This window comes from Cinclus cinclus, chromosome 1 (assembly GCF_963662255.1).
Source record: "Cinclus cinclus chromosome 1, bCinCin1.1, whole genome shotgun sequence".
NCBI lineage: Eukaryota > Metazoa > Chordata > Aves > Passeriformes > Cinclidae > Cinclus > Cinclus cinclus.
This window is the reverse complement of record NC_085046.1, coordinates 79,969,181-79,982,070: the sequence shown is the minus strand read 5'-3', so window position 1 is coordinate 79,982,070 and position 12,890 is coordinate 79,969,181. Positions and strand designations below refer to the sequence as shown.

Genomic DNA, 12,890 nt, shown 5'->3' with positions numbered 1-12,890 from the left:
AAAGTCTTTAAGTATTGGATAATTTCTCATGCTAAAGAAGGAAATATAGCTGCATATCACTCATGCACCACTGGTGCAGAAAGTACTTTTTAACTTGTTTTTATTTTAAAAAATGTGGAATAAACTAGTTCACTTTCTGAAATTAATGGAAAGCGCTCAGTGGACTTCTCATCAGCCTTTAAATATTCATGTATTACTAAATAAATAAGTAATTTATTTAAGTTATTAACTTAGCTTTTCTGCATTTAGATAGGCATCACTGTGGCATATGCTATCCATTAATTCATACTTCTGTGTCTGCCAGTGAATCTGGTAGGTACAGCACAGCACCAGCAGCAATGCTAATTCAGAATCAGCCAACAGGCACTGCTTCAAGCCTCAGTTTTAGTGGCTATGAGATTTATCATGGACAACTGTTCAGGTTCCAACTGTTCAGTCCCTCAGGCAGCCTCAGCATGACAAACCTCTAGGGTAGAGGCTGTTGCTGCCTGTCGGCTGTGGGGGGGCATTTTGGCAAATCCTTACAGCCTGCAGTAAGGATTAACCTCCCTGCAATGCTTCTCATCCCAATAAGCACCACAGTGGGACACCCAGTGCCCTTTTCAGAGACATAGTGTTGTGCCTGGTTCCATAATACCTTTGCTGTTCACATAGGATGAAAATACATTGTTGATTTAATTTCAAGAATTTATTAATTGTTTATATAAGCTTGTAAGCACTAGTACAGAATGTGAAAACGACATAATTTTTGGATTTTCAAAGCACCAGCACCACATATAGTGGTCAAAGGTTTCAGAATGGTGCCCATGCATATGCTGCAGACTGAGTTGCTCCTAACTCCATTCCCGTGGTTGTAGCCACACAGAAAACACAACCTACCCCAGGTTTTTCCATGCCTGAAAATTTTTAGCCGGTAGAACAGCATCTTGGAGCTGTACCAGGCAGCTACCTTACTTTGTGGCAAGAATGAGTTTGGTTGGTCTCTGACACAATTTGTGCTAAACTAATAAACAAAACACTAACCCACAGAATCATCTATTTTCACAGTACAGGCTACTGAAAACATACAGTAAGAGAAATAGTATCCTCTATTTTCTAAGATCTGGAACAAACAGAACAGCACAAAATGTGTTGGAACAAATTTTCTTGTGCAAGCATTGCTTTGTGAAATAAAAAGAGAAGTTTTAAAAAACAAAATTCAAAAAGAGATCATTTAAGGAGTCCATTTCACCCTTCTAAAAAAAATTAGTAATCTTGCAGTAAGTCAAAACTACTAAATTCTGGAATGTCACTATTTTGAAGATATTAATTAAACACAATAATGCTACGGGGGGACAGAAGAATGCAGTAGATCTTCTATTTCATCAAACCTACTACAAAGCTGAGAATTTCCAAGTGAATCTGCTGACTTATTATGAAGAATCAGCCCTATTTATAGCATCAGATGTACTTACCCTCAAGAGGTCTGTCAACAAAAGCTTCAAATAATGACCTAGATTGACAATGAGCTGAACAAAGACAGATCTAACTACGTACAGGAAAAATTAAAAAAGGAGGAAAAAAAATCTGCAACTACTTTGAAACATGAAAACAATATTTTCCAAAGGTACCATCTGTAATATCTAAAGCACTGAGGTACTTCAGAAAATAACAATACACTAAAAATACAAACAGGATTTTACCAGGATGTGTTAGTTCGCTGGAATCAGATAGGGGGTGAAGAAAATATTTACCACTCTCAAGGCAATATACAGTACAATTCTTAAACCTACTTATTTACATTATTTGCATCAACACTGATGATTATGAAATATGTAGAAGTGAACAGTTAAAGTTGGAAAATTTTCTTTCCCATTCTGTGTTTCTTTTTCTTTTTATTTTTCATTTTTCACAGAAAAAATCTGTTGAAAATTGCCTAGCTATGTGAACATGAACTACAATTTTTCATGGATGAAGAGGCTGGTAATGGTATACAAATGGCTCAATTTAAATCTTACTTACACAGTAAGTAAGGCACATAATTGCACTGTGTTACTGTTGGGGTAGATGGATAATCATGACCATGGGATAACACTGTAACATGAATTGCAGGTTAGAGTGATGGAATGCCACACTAAGCAGCAAAATGTCATTCCAGATTACTCAGATTGTAATGTTGGAGGCCGCTAGGAATCCAAGTAAGGAAAACTCAACAGACAGGAACTAGTAATGCATAAGGCATGGGACTGTCTGAAAACTGTGAAGAATAATGCTTTTTGAGAAATCCAGGGAAAACGAATGTGGCAACTAAAGGAACTGAGATGAAATTTGAGAAGTACAGGTCACATTTTGAAACAACTAAGGAAATAGACTACAAACAGCTATCTGCTGTGTTACAATCCAGACTGAAGAAACTGAGGGAATACTAATAGAAGTTTTACTCTGCATGCTGTGGAGTAGATAACCAGTGAAAGGCTTTTGCTTACAAAAATTGGTGTCACAAGTGATTATTAAAAAGGGAAATTTCTGCACCGGAGGAAACAAGATTTTCCAATCATGTTGTAAAATAAGGGGCCAAAGAGCTTTAACAGATCAAAGACACCCCCTCCCCACATAGCCCCCTACACACTTGCTTTGACACCCACAATGAAGGAATGCTCTGAAGAGATAAATAGAGGCTACATGACCTGGAGGCTCAGGGGAGAATAATGGCATGATTGATCATGAACTTTGAAAAGGAAGCCAGACTCATCTCTCTGCCAAGGGAAACCCAAGGGTGTCTTTGTTTTAGACAAACTGACTGTATCAGCAAAGCATTTCTACTGTTTGCCTAAGTGCCTGCCCCTGAATGAAAGGAATGTAGACCAGAGCAAAACAAAACTAGTTTCAAGGGTTAAGTTTGTTTTAAGTTGGCTTCTGGTTAAAATAAGTTCTGTATGCACTGAATCTGCTTGTAAATTACCATCCTATAACTCTAATCAGGGTTATCCTTAACTCATATAACTGTAATAGGTGTTTAGATTATTGTTTTAAGCCTTTCTGCAGAGCCCAGTCATGCCCTCAGCAAATGACTTTGCCTGCTGTGATTCCACCTACAGTGAGTGACTGATGAAGCCCCAGTGCAACAGCAGACTCTGGGCAAGAGGGCTGAGCTGGGCTACCCCTCCTGGGAGATCTGCCTCACTCCCACCCCTGTGGCTGCTAGCCTTGAGCTCCAGGCATGAGCGACAGCTCATGCTATTGGACTCTAAGGGTGATGGAGGAAGGAAAAAGGTCCCCGCTGGGGAGCTTGCTGGCTAGCTTTCTGTGAATTATATGGAAATCTTAATCAGCCAAGCAACTCTTTTCTGAGGAGAGTTGTGGCCTTCAGCTGACTTCAACACATTCTTATCTGGGGACTGGGAGATGCTCAGCACCATGATGCTGAGCTTATTCTAAAGAATTTAATTCCATTTATATTGCATCAATTGTATGGTGCAACTGCTGCACTTCACTAACTCAACTGGGATTTGAGTGAATTGTTGTATCACTTTCAAATCAAAATCCCCTGTAACTGCAAGTAACATGAAATTAATTAAACTTTTTACTATATATTAAAGAGTCCTCTACATGCATCTAAAAGAACATGGTCAAAAAGTATTTCACTATGACAAGGTCTCACAAAGAAAAAAGTTTAAGCTGCTATCATCTTTTATCTACTCCTTAAAAAAATACTATGAAACCTCTTAGAAAATAAAAAAGAGAAAAACCTCTTTGGGCCTCAGGACATGGATTTGCTCTTTGCATAGGAAAAGAAAACTCATTCATAAAGAGTAACAAGGAACCCACCCCCCCCCCCCAAAAAAAAAAATCTGTCTCCAATATTAAGCATGTTATAGATTATACATCTAAAGCCTTCCTCCAAAAAAACAAAAAAGTGACTAATATTTTACCTCAAATGCAATGTTAACGCTGAGGAAAAGAATTATGTATTAAACAATTAATTTGTCTAGAACTTTATTACTAATCTTCCAAGTATTTTTTTTTTAAGAATAATGTTTTTTGCTGGCCTTTTACTCCTTTACAGTGGAAAGATCCTAATCAAAAGTCACTAGAATTCACGAGAAATTTCAGAGATAAACACATTTTCACCTCAGAGGAGGAAAAAAGAGATGTACATGCTCCAAGTTCTGAAATCAATTTATGATGTTATTCTAAATTGGTTTATTCTTATAATAACTCTGTAACTCACAGCCTAGGTTAAGGTTATTTTGGTAGCAATGTACTTTAACTCTGGGGTAGACTTAATTTTAAACTTTGTTTTACACTTGCTGGGTTCTAGTTTTCATGTATGAGGATAAACTAAATTGCAACTTATTTTATCAAAACACAACATGCATAGAATTCAGCTTACCTCTAAAGTAGTTTTACTAGAAATACAAAAGATTTAAACTACCTACATGAAGATAAAGTTTAATTTAGCAGTAAATGTATCAGGAGTAGAAAATAATATAATGTGAGAAAACATACAGAAACAGATGGAAAAATGCAATAGAAGTAGTAAAGTTTTCAAAATTGCATAAAAGGAGCAAAAATTGCTAAAATATTTACAAAAACCAAGTCTCCTTCAAAACTCCTATCTAAAATTTAAGTTTTAAGAGCAAGCTGCATGAAAAATCCTGGCAGGAAATTTAAAGGAAATGGGTCACCGTGGAATCTGGAAAGTGCTCTTTAGTGTTTTTTTTTGCATTTCCCAAGAGGACAGAAGAAATAAAAGCAATCACTAACTGAAGCCTTCAGAGTTTTGCCTTTTAAAAGCACATAATTTTCTCTGTGGAAGAGGTATGGTGGTTTTGAAAGCCATGGAACTCAAGCCTCAAATATTCTCTATGCAAATGAAAATTGCTGTTGATGGATGTTGCGTAATACAAGTGTAGAAAGAGAAAAATCCTGAAAATATGTTAGATAGCTAAGTCTCATAAAGATTGTAACTTGATTTTAGAGAAAGGAGTGCGGCAGAGTTGTGGGATACACACCCAAAACTTCTACTCCCTGTACAATTATATAGGCATATTATGTTGGAATTTCTGAATAATTCCAAATATTACAGGGAAGTTGATTAAACTCATGGCCTGAAGCATATGATTACAACAGCCATGCTAAAAAGCCCAATAATTGCAAACAAGTTGACACATTGACCCAACTTCCCTTCACCAAAAGGGAAAGCAGCACACTCAACCTCCAACAACTCAATGCTGCCCTCTCATCTTTTCCTTATTTCAAACCCAATCAGCTCCCCAGCAGTATTCCCCACATGGCTGCATGTACATGTTTGCCAGTACAACAGAGGGAGATGTGTCAGAACAGGAAAAGGCACGACCTGACTTGCTTGTTGTAAGTATTTTAAGCTCAGATCACTCTCTGAAGTGACTTTCAGGTGCAATAAAGACTCTCTTCCACAACGCTGGTTAAAAAAGTCAGGTTTAGGAGTGAAAATAATTTATGATTAAAAATGCCCTAACAAATGATACCAGAGAGAAAGTAATCAACTATCTTAGAAAGCTATAAATGCAATGTGTTAAAATATTAGAAATGTAATACAATAAAGTTGAAATTATGTTGGCATTGAGATCAATATTATTACTTTCATAGGGTATCTTTATTCCAAGCTTGAAATTATTCCACTACTGACAAAAAAATAAATTAAGGCAGAAGTGCTTTTGGATTACCAAAAGTATGTTCATATACTGGCTGCCTGATATGAAAGGATACTTTGCCTTTTTTTTTGATGGCCTTTATTAATGCTTTAAATTAACATTAGACTGAGCTGTGGCTAAGTGGCCTTCTCTCCAGCTTGTCTGAAATTTCTGGCTTTGAAATACTAAATTTTCAACATTATTTCAAGTCAAAATAGAGTCATATTTAACTCTAATTTTATTCTGATAATTAGCATTTTCTTCCCTCTCTTCAAAGATGGTTTTGCTTGGAGAATATATTGCCTCAATACTCTTCGATCACACTAAATCTCCACGCAAACCTTTCCACTTCCAACTAATTTAAAGCTATCCCAAAAATATTCTGGATTGTCATTGAACCTTTTATCAGTGAAGCAATTTTTAGTTTCTTCATACTGCATCTACTATGGCACGACTTAAGAGCTACAGAGTTCTGAACAGGAATAACTACTCCTTATCTGTCTCCAGTCTTGTCAGCTTCTGTTTCCTGAGAAGCACAACAGCAATACACCCATTGTTGGTCCCAAAAACTTTGTGTAAAAGGAGTGCCAGACTAAACTAAGAACCTGAGAACCTACAGAGCAGGACAGATAGCAACTATATTAAATGATTTCCTTCTTCAACAGGCAATGTGATGGTGTTCTTCAAAACTTCTCCACTCACCTTTCCATTTCCGGTAGCATTTGAGACAGTTGTATGTCTCAAAATCAATTCCCATCAAAATGAAGATGTGTCTGGGAAGCACCAGCTGCACTCCAAAGCTTTTTATATTTCAATAATGTGTTGGTCCATTCAGCAACTTAGAAGCATGATATCCACTGTACAGATCTGTGCTATTCTAGAGCATATCATACAGCCAGGTCCAGTTCTTGTCTTAAATCAATATATTAATTAAAATAGAAGAGGAATATCTCTCTGGAATATTTTAAAACCCAACTGGAAGCAAGGGACTTCTATAACTAAGGAAGTGAATATATTGACATGCCACTTAAGAGAGACTATGAAAAAAATATCCATTGATTGAATATAATTAGCATGGGTTTGAAATAGAGCCGCTAGAACTTTTAAAGGCAGAAACAGAGCCTGCTGTTTGAGGGGGAGCAAGACATGAATATATTATAATTGAACCTACTTAGAAAACATGCTGAACATTTGATACTACTAATAGCTGGTACCCATAAGGCAAGAATGGGGTTTTATTTTGGTAATATTACATATTACAATATGGCATGCATTATATTAAGGAAAACAGTATATATGTCATTCTGTAATCAGATTTGGGGGCCCAAAACTTGGATGACTCCATGAAATGCTATGACCTGCTGGTCAGACAAGATTTCACATTTCATCTGGACTTAAGGTCTTTTTAAAAAAATAGCCTGCATTGAAACATCCATGTAGATATGTGATGTTTTTTTTCTAAAATTTCCATAATGATATAAAGACACAAGGAACACAACCTGACAGAGCAAATGAAAAAAAATCTTTGAAGTTCTACAGCCATTCCTATCTGCAGTTTTACTTACACATACCTATATAAGATGTGCATGGCGTATATAACCCTGTTTGCAAAGTGTACTAACAGTTAATCTAAAAGTTTACTTCAGTCAGAGATATTGTTGTTATTTAATATTGACATACATGACAGTAATGATTGCCCTGTATGTAATTTTTAATATAGTTTAAATTCATAATTTCTTGACAAAGAAGTAGCCTTCTAGTGGAAAACCAGTAAATATTAAAAGCAACATAAGTCATTTTAGGAAAAAAACCTCACATCTTACAAAGCCAGAAAACCCCCAAACAACCCAACCAAAAGAAACTCAAACCAAAACTAAAAGCCACCAGCAATCATAAAAGCCAGACTTCTATATTCTCTGGAATCAGCAATATGATTTAAAGAACATATCAATCAATACTTATTTGAACAGTGTGAGAAATATTTCAAAATTATTAGTCTAAATGTTTTTCTTAAAAGGGTAAAATGAAGACAGGCAACTAGAAACAAGTATCTTTTTGTGTAAAAAAGATTTAATAGAAATATTAAACACTGGCACAGCTTGCTCTTTGCATAAATTTTCTGAAAATGAAAGCTGTTCTCTGAAACTGCCTACTTCTAAGATGCTAAAGGAATCTAGAACCACACAGAAAATAAAAATGATATATGATACTATTTCTGAGTTGAAAATAACTGTCTGTACTTCAGGATGAATCTTGCTCCTAGGAAATCAATTTATCTCATCTTTTCCAAGTGTTTCTATGAAAATAAAATCTGCCAAAACAAGCCTCTACTAGGTCACTACAATCCTCCTCAGCTTCCAAGGGAGCAGTTTTCTGTATGCCAAAACCCAAAATACTGTGAAACACATATGCCTGGAGACTTCCAGGAAAAGTGTCAGCTTCATTACATATTTACTCAAAAGGCTCCCCAGCAGCTATTTCCACCTTCAAAAGAGCATCATCAATAGCTCTCTTCCCAGGATGGTTTTCAATAAGTGGGCTCAGAAGAATCTTTTGCAGGTGGAAATTCCCAGTCATAATCACATCCTACTTTTTGAAGTAGTTGTATCTATTACTTATTTTCTCATAAATTAAGAGTCCTGATATCTCACTTTTTTGCTGAAGAATTTTCGCATGTTTAAAGATAGAAAACCAGATTACAAAGTGCAAAGAGTAATGGTCTTATGTTTTCTAAAACCTATGAAGAATTCGGCCAAAAGTGTTTGCTGGTATACCATAAGAAAGAAAAAAACTCCTTCATACATTTTATACAGAATGGAAAACTGAAATTATGTCTTTATTGGCTGATTTCTCTTTAAAGAACTTGATACTCTCTAAAAAAATCACAAAAAGAACCCCCCAAAACCATACAAAAGAACCCAAAACAACAGCTTTCATTATCACAGAAGTTATTTACTGTTTCTCTTCATAAGGACAGCTCAAAAACAGCTAAACCAAAGGTCACTACCTGGCATCTCATGGTTTCTTAGACACATGGTGAATGATTCTGACCTTGCCTCCAGCAGTGCTGTCTAACCTTAAGAAAGCAAGCAGCAAGGGATAAAGAATGGATTCATGTTCCATATCTATCAGTTCTGAATAGCAACTCTGAAGTCTGAAACCCAAAATTGCATCAGCACGCTTGTCCAGAGGTAAAGCACAAAAGAAATGGCCTATATTTTAAACCAAGGAGTTCTGCATTTGCATTTCTCAAAATCAACCTAACTCAACAGCAAAATACAGTTTTCTATTTCTCTTTTGACAGATACCCTCAGCTTGAAAAGCATGTGGCTAAATCTGATTGAGTCATGAGAATCACGTGTCACTATACATTTAAAATATCAAACACAGTTTTTTGCCCCAAAACACTTTTTACACCAAATAAATCAGTTTCTCAAAACATGACAGCACAGGGATATGCTTTTTTCAAACTATGCACAGCAAGGTTTTAAATTTTCTGAATATACCATTTAAGTTTCAAGCAGATTTAAATAAAGCAAATAGAACACTTATTACTACTTCTCTATGCTTTTCATGTATCCTGACCTCTTCAAAGATTGCAAACACCTTTTACTTTTTTTCAGTATCATAGATACCACAGTTTACTCTGTTGCCATTACCCAGTTAAAATGTTCTATTTATTTTATGAGAAGTAACACATGAAGTTACCCCAAGTGGTCCAAGAGAAAAAATGCAAGGAAACATTTTTAAACTTAAGCATTGTCACAGAAAAAGAAAATATAATGTACTTGATTTGTTGCAAACAACATTAATTATGATTGATACGTTGAAAAACACTTTAATTTCTCTACATGAGCAGTACTTTTGAATAATGGTATCTGCTTAACTCCAGTTATATTTTTGGTTACAGTCAAAGACCATATAGAGCAAAATCACATACCAGACAGTAAAGTACCTCTTTCCTTCTTCTAAAAAGCAGGTAGCTACCCATTTGAGTAATCAGTTAGAATCTTAACTTTGTTTACTCCCATAATAAAGAATCAGTGCAATGTATTCTATCTGTCTGAAGCAAAGGATTGTGGCATTACCTAGATTTTTTCCAACAGAACAATCAGTGTGTCAAAAGACAAAATCTTGTGGGGAAAAGGAAAAGCCCAAGAGAAGGTTTGGGGTTTTGTGTTTTTTTTTTGTTTGTTTGGTTTTGTTTGTTTTTATTATTATTATTATTATTATTATTATTATTATTATTATTATTGCTTGTTTTTGAGCTTAGTACAGTCTTCCATCTTAAGGATAGGATTGACTAGCGATACCTGTCAAGAAATAAGTTTCTTTAAGAGAACACCTTTTAAATTTTGGTATCTTGTATCACAATAGTTCAAGACATTATCTTTTTAGTCAGCTGTACCTTAGGTTAGCTGGCTAGGCTGTTCTTGGTGATAAGTGAATGCAGAACTACTTCATTACAGGTTCCCTTCTGCTGAAGTTCACAGGAATCAGAAATAACTTTGCTAATATATTACAACTTGAAATCCTTTTAATCTAGTGGATTCAGCAGCAGATCCCTCTGGTACTCAATCAATTGATTTATAGGGGTGGGAGGTTCATTCGTAAAACACAAAACCAGGTATAAACTAGTGAATATCACAACATCAAACAACAGAGAAGATCTTGTCATTATTCCATACTGTGATTCACATTCCAACACATAGATATATCTTCTATCTATGCAACCTCCCTGTACATGTTTTCATTATCAGAAAGTCAAAAAGTAAGGCAGGTATTATTCTACAGAATAATGCAGTGACACAGGCTGAAACACTGGTACATGTCCAATAAATATTATTGACATGGAAGAGAATACAAACATCTAAACCATGGGCAATATTCAATTCCAGTGATGTGCCATAAATCTCAAGACAAAACTCCACATTATAACATTTCTATTTTGCACTCCTATTTTCAGAGCAGGAAAATATGACTAACCTTTTACACACAAAAGAGAGAACTGGCATATAGCAGAAATCCAATGAAGAGCTGTGCTGTAATTTTTATAAAATCTCCACAACTCAAGAGCTATTACTCCAGTGCTGAGAGATATCATAAGCTGAATTCATGCATTAATTTAAATCAAGAAACATTGGCAGGGAAAGATCAGTACTTGATAAAGGAAGAACCAATTTAGATACCTTCAGCAAAGAGAAAGCTGCCTAAAAGCAGATGATTTTTATGTCTCTCTTTGGAATTCCTGTTGATGCTGTTGCACCAGTGACCAGTCGTTAGCATTAACTGAAATATTAACTATCTCCTAATGTACAAAAAGGCATTAAAAACAAGATCTCTGACACTCAGCCAGCAAAAATTTACATTAAATTATTCAAACCTTTCTTATTAGCATCAAGCAGACCATCACACTGAAGACATTTTCTGTGAAAATTTCTAATATTTTAATTTTAATTATGCAAAACTGAGAGTCTCTATCTATACCCAGTTTTGCCCTGAAAAAATCTCACATCAGGTTTTACACAAAATCCCCAAAAACATGTATATAAATTTTAAAATCCAAGGGCTCTTACTTATCCTTTAAAAATTCTACAATAATGCATCTTCACAATTCATTTGTCTATAACTCTTACATGCTATGCCTGTATACTGTAACTCCACATACAGACTGCCAACAACAACAGGAGAGACACTGGAAAACCACCATCCACAGTAAAGAGTGAAAGTGGAGAATAAAACAATTAAATAATATTAAATTTACTGTAGGAAAACTTACGGAAGTATACTAAGCCATGAAGAATGGTTAACATTCTTTGTGATATGTATTTGTGAACTAAATTATTCAGATACCAGCTATGAAAAATTTGTAAAAGAAAAACTCAGTAAACCAAACTATTGTTTCCAGTCTACAGATACAGTAAATCATACTATTGTTTCCAGCCTACAGATACATCACTTGCTTACCTGTTCTTTGACTGAAGCTAGAATGGCAGAGGTTGTCTCAGTTTCAGAGCCATCGCCATTGGATGTGTTCAACACAGGACTAAGGGAACTTGTCTTGTCAGAAGACGAGGGCTGGTCTGGAACAGGCATAGTTTCTGCAGTTCATGGAAAAACAAAACAACAGATTTGTTATCATAAACCTCATAAATATCAGACCCATATACATATAAGAGTAATAGCACTCATTTAATGTAAAAATTATAGAATATACTTCTTTTCTGTAATATAGAATATATCACTTCTTTAAAACAAACAATTTCTGAATTAATTAAAAAAATATTAATTTATCTCCCAGTCTTACTCTGAAATAGTTACCATCAGTACATTTGGGAGGGTTCAAATAATTTATAGCTATGATTTTTGTACAGTATTCCAGTGGCAGCATGCAGCATAAAACTATAGTATCATGAAAGTAATGAATCATGAAATGCTTTGCAAACAGAAAACCAACAAATGATACATGAGAGAAATATAAACTACCTAGTGCTTACTTGTTAACACACATGTTTATTTAACATGTTTTATATTTTAAACCTGGGTAACTTTCATACACTATCTTCTACTCTAGAAGGTGATTTTGACAACATTTTGTCTGAGTATTTTTATGAAAAACAGCGCACCAGTTGTTAAGCCATTTTTGATACCTCTTACTTAAAACAAAACAAAACAAAACAAAACAAAACAAAACAAAACAAAACAACAAAACAAACAAACAAACAAAAAACCCAGAAGGAAAAGAAGAATCTTAGCATTGGAAGACATTCTTCACATTTGTTTTCAGAGGGTAAAGCAGTGGTGTGACTGTGGAATGATTTATCTTTCCAAAGGCTAAGGTATAGCAGTATCTCTGTTTAATGTCACTATAGGTGCCTCTCCAGAGGCAGACATGTTGTGCCACATTCCAGAAGTGAAGGAGCAGAGAGGCAGCTTGCATGGTTATGCTCAGGCACGACAGGACAAAATCCCATTCACGTGGGAGCTGGCCAGAATTATTCTGTGCAAGAGAAGTGGCCCACAGGCAGCCAGCTGGATGGGCCTCCTAAAGAGCAGCAGGCGATATTCAGTCATCACATCAGAAGCAAAACTCCTGCCTTGGTTCTATTCTGCTAAAATATACAATAATAGAGCTTTTTCTGGAAGAAATGGGAAGACTGAAAACAGTAGGAAAGGGCAGTTGGTAAAAGCAAATATAAAATTCAATACCCTGACCAAGCATCCCTGCATCAGTCT

At 35.4% G+C, this 12,890-nt stretch overlaps 1 protein-coding gene across 1 annotated transcript in view; it reads right to left on the bottom strand.

Annotated features, from left to right (window-relative positions):
* The window catches only part of CTNND2 (catenin delta 2), a 506,399-nt gene extending 494,649 nt beyond the window's left edge, over positions 1–11,750 (bottom strand). Inside the window, exon 1 of the mRNA XM_062503028.1 lies at positions 11,622–11,750. Coding sequence (XP_062359012.1) covers positions 11,622–11,750 — 129 coding nt within the window. The remainder of the gene's footprint in view (positions 1–11,621) is intronic.
* Positions 11,751–12,890: the final 1,140 nt, after the last annotated feature.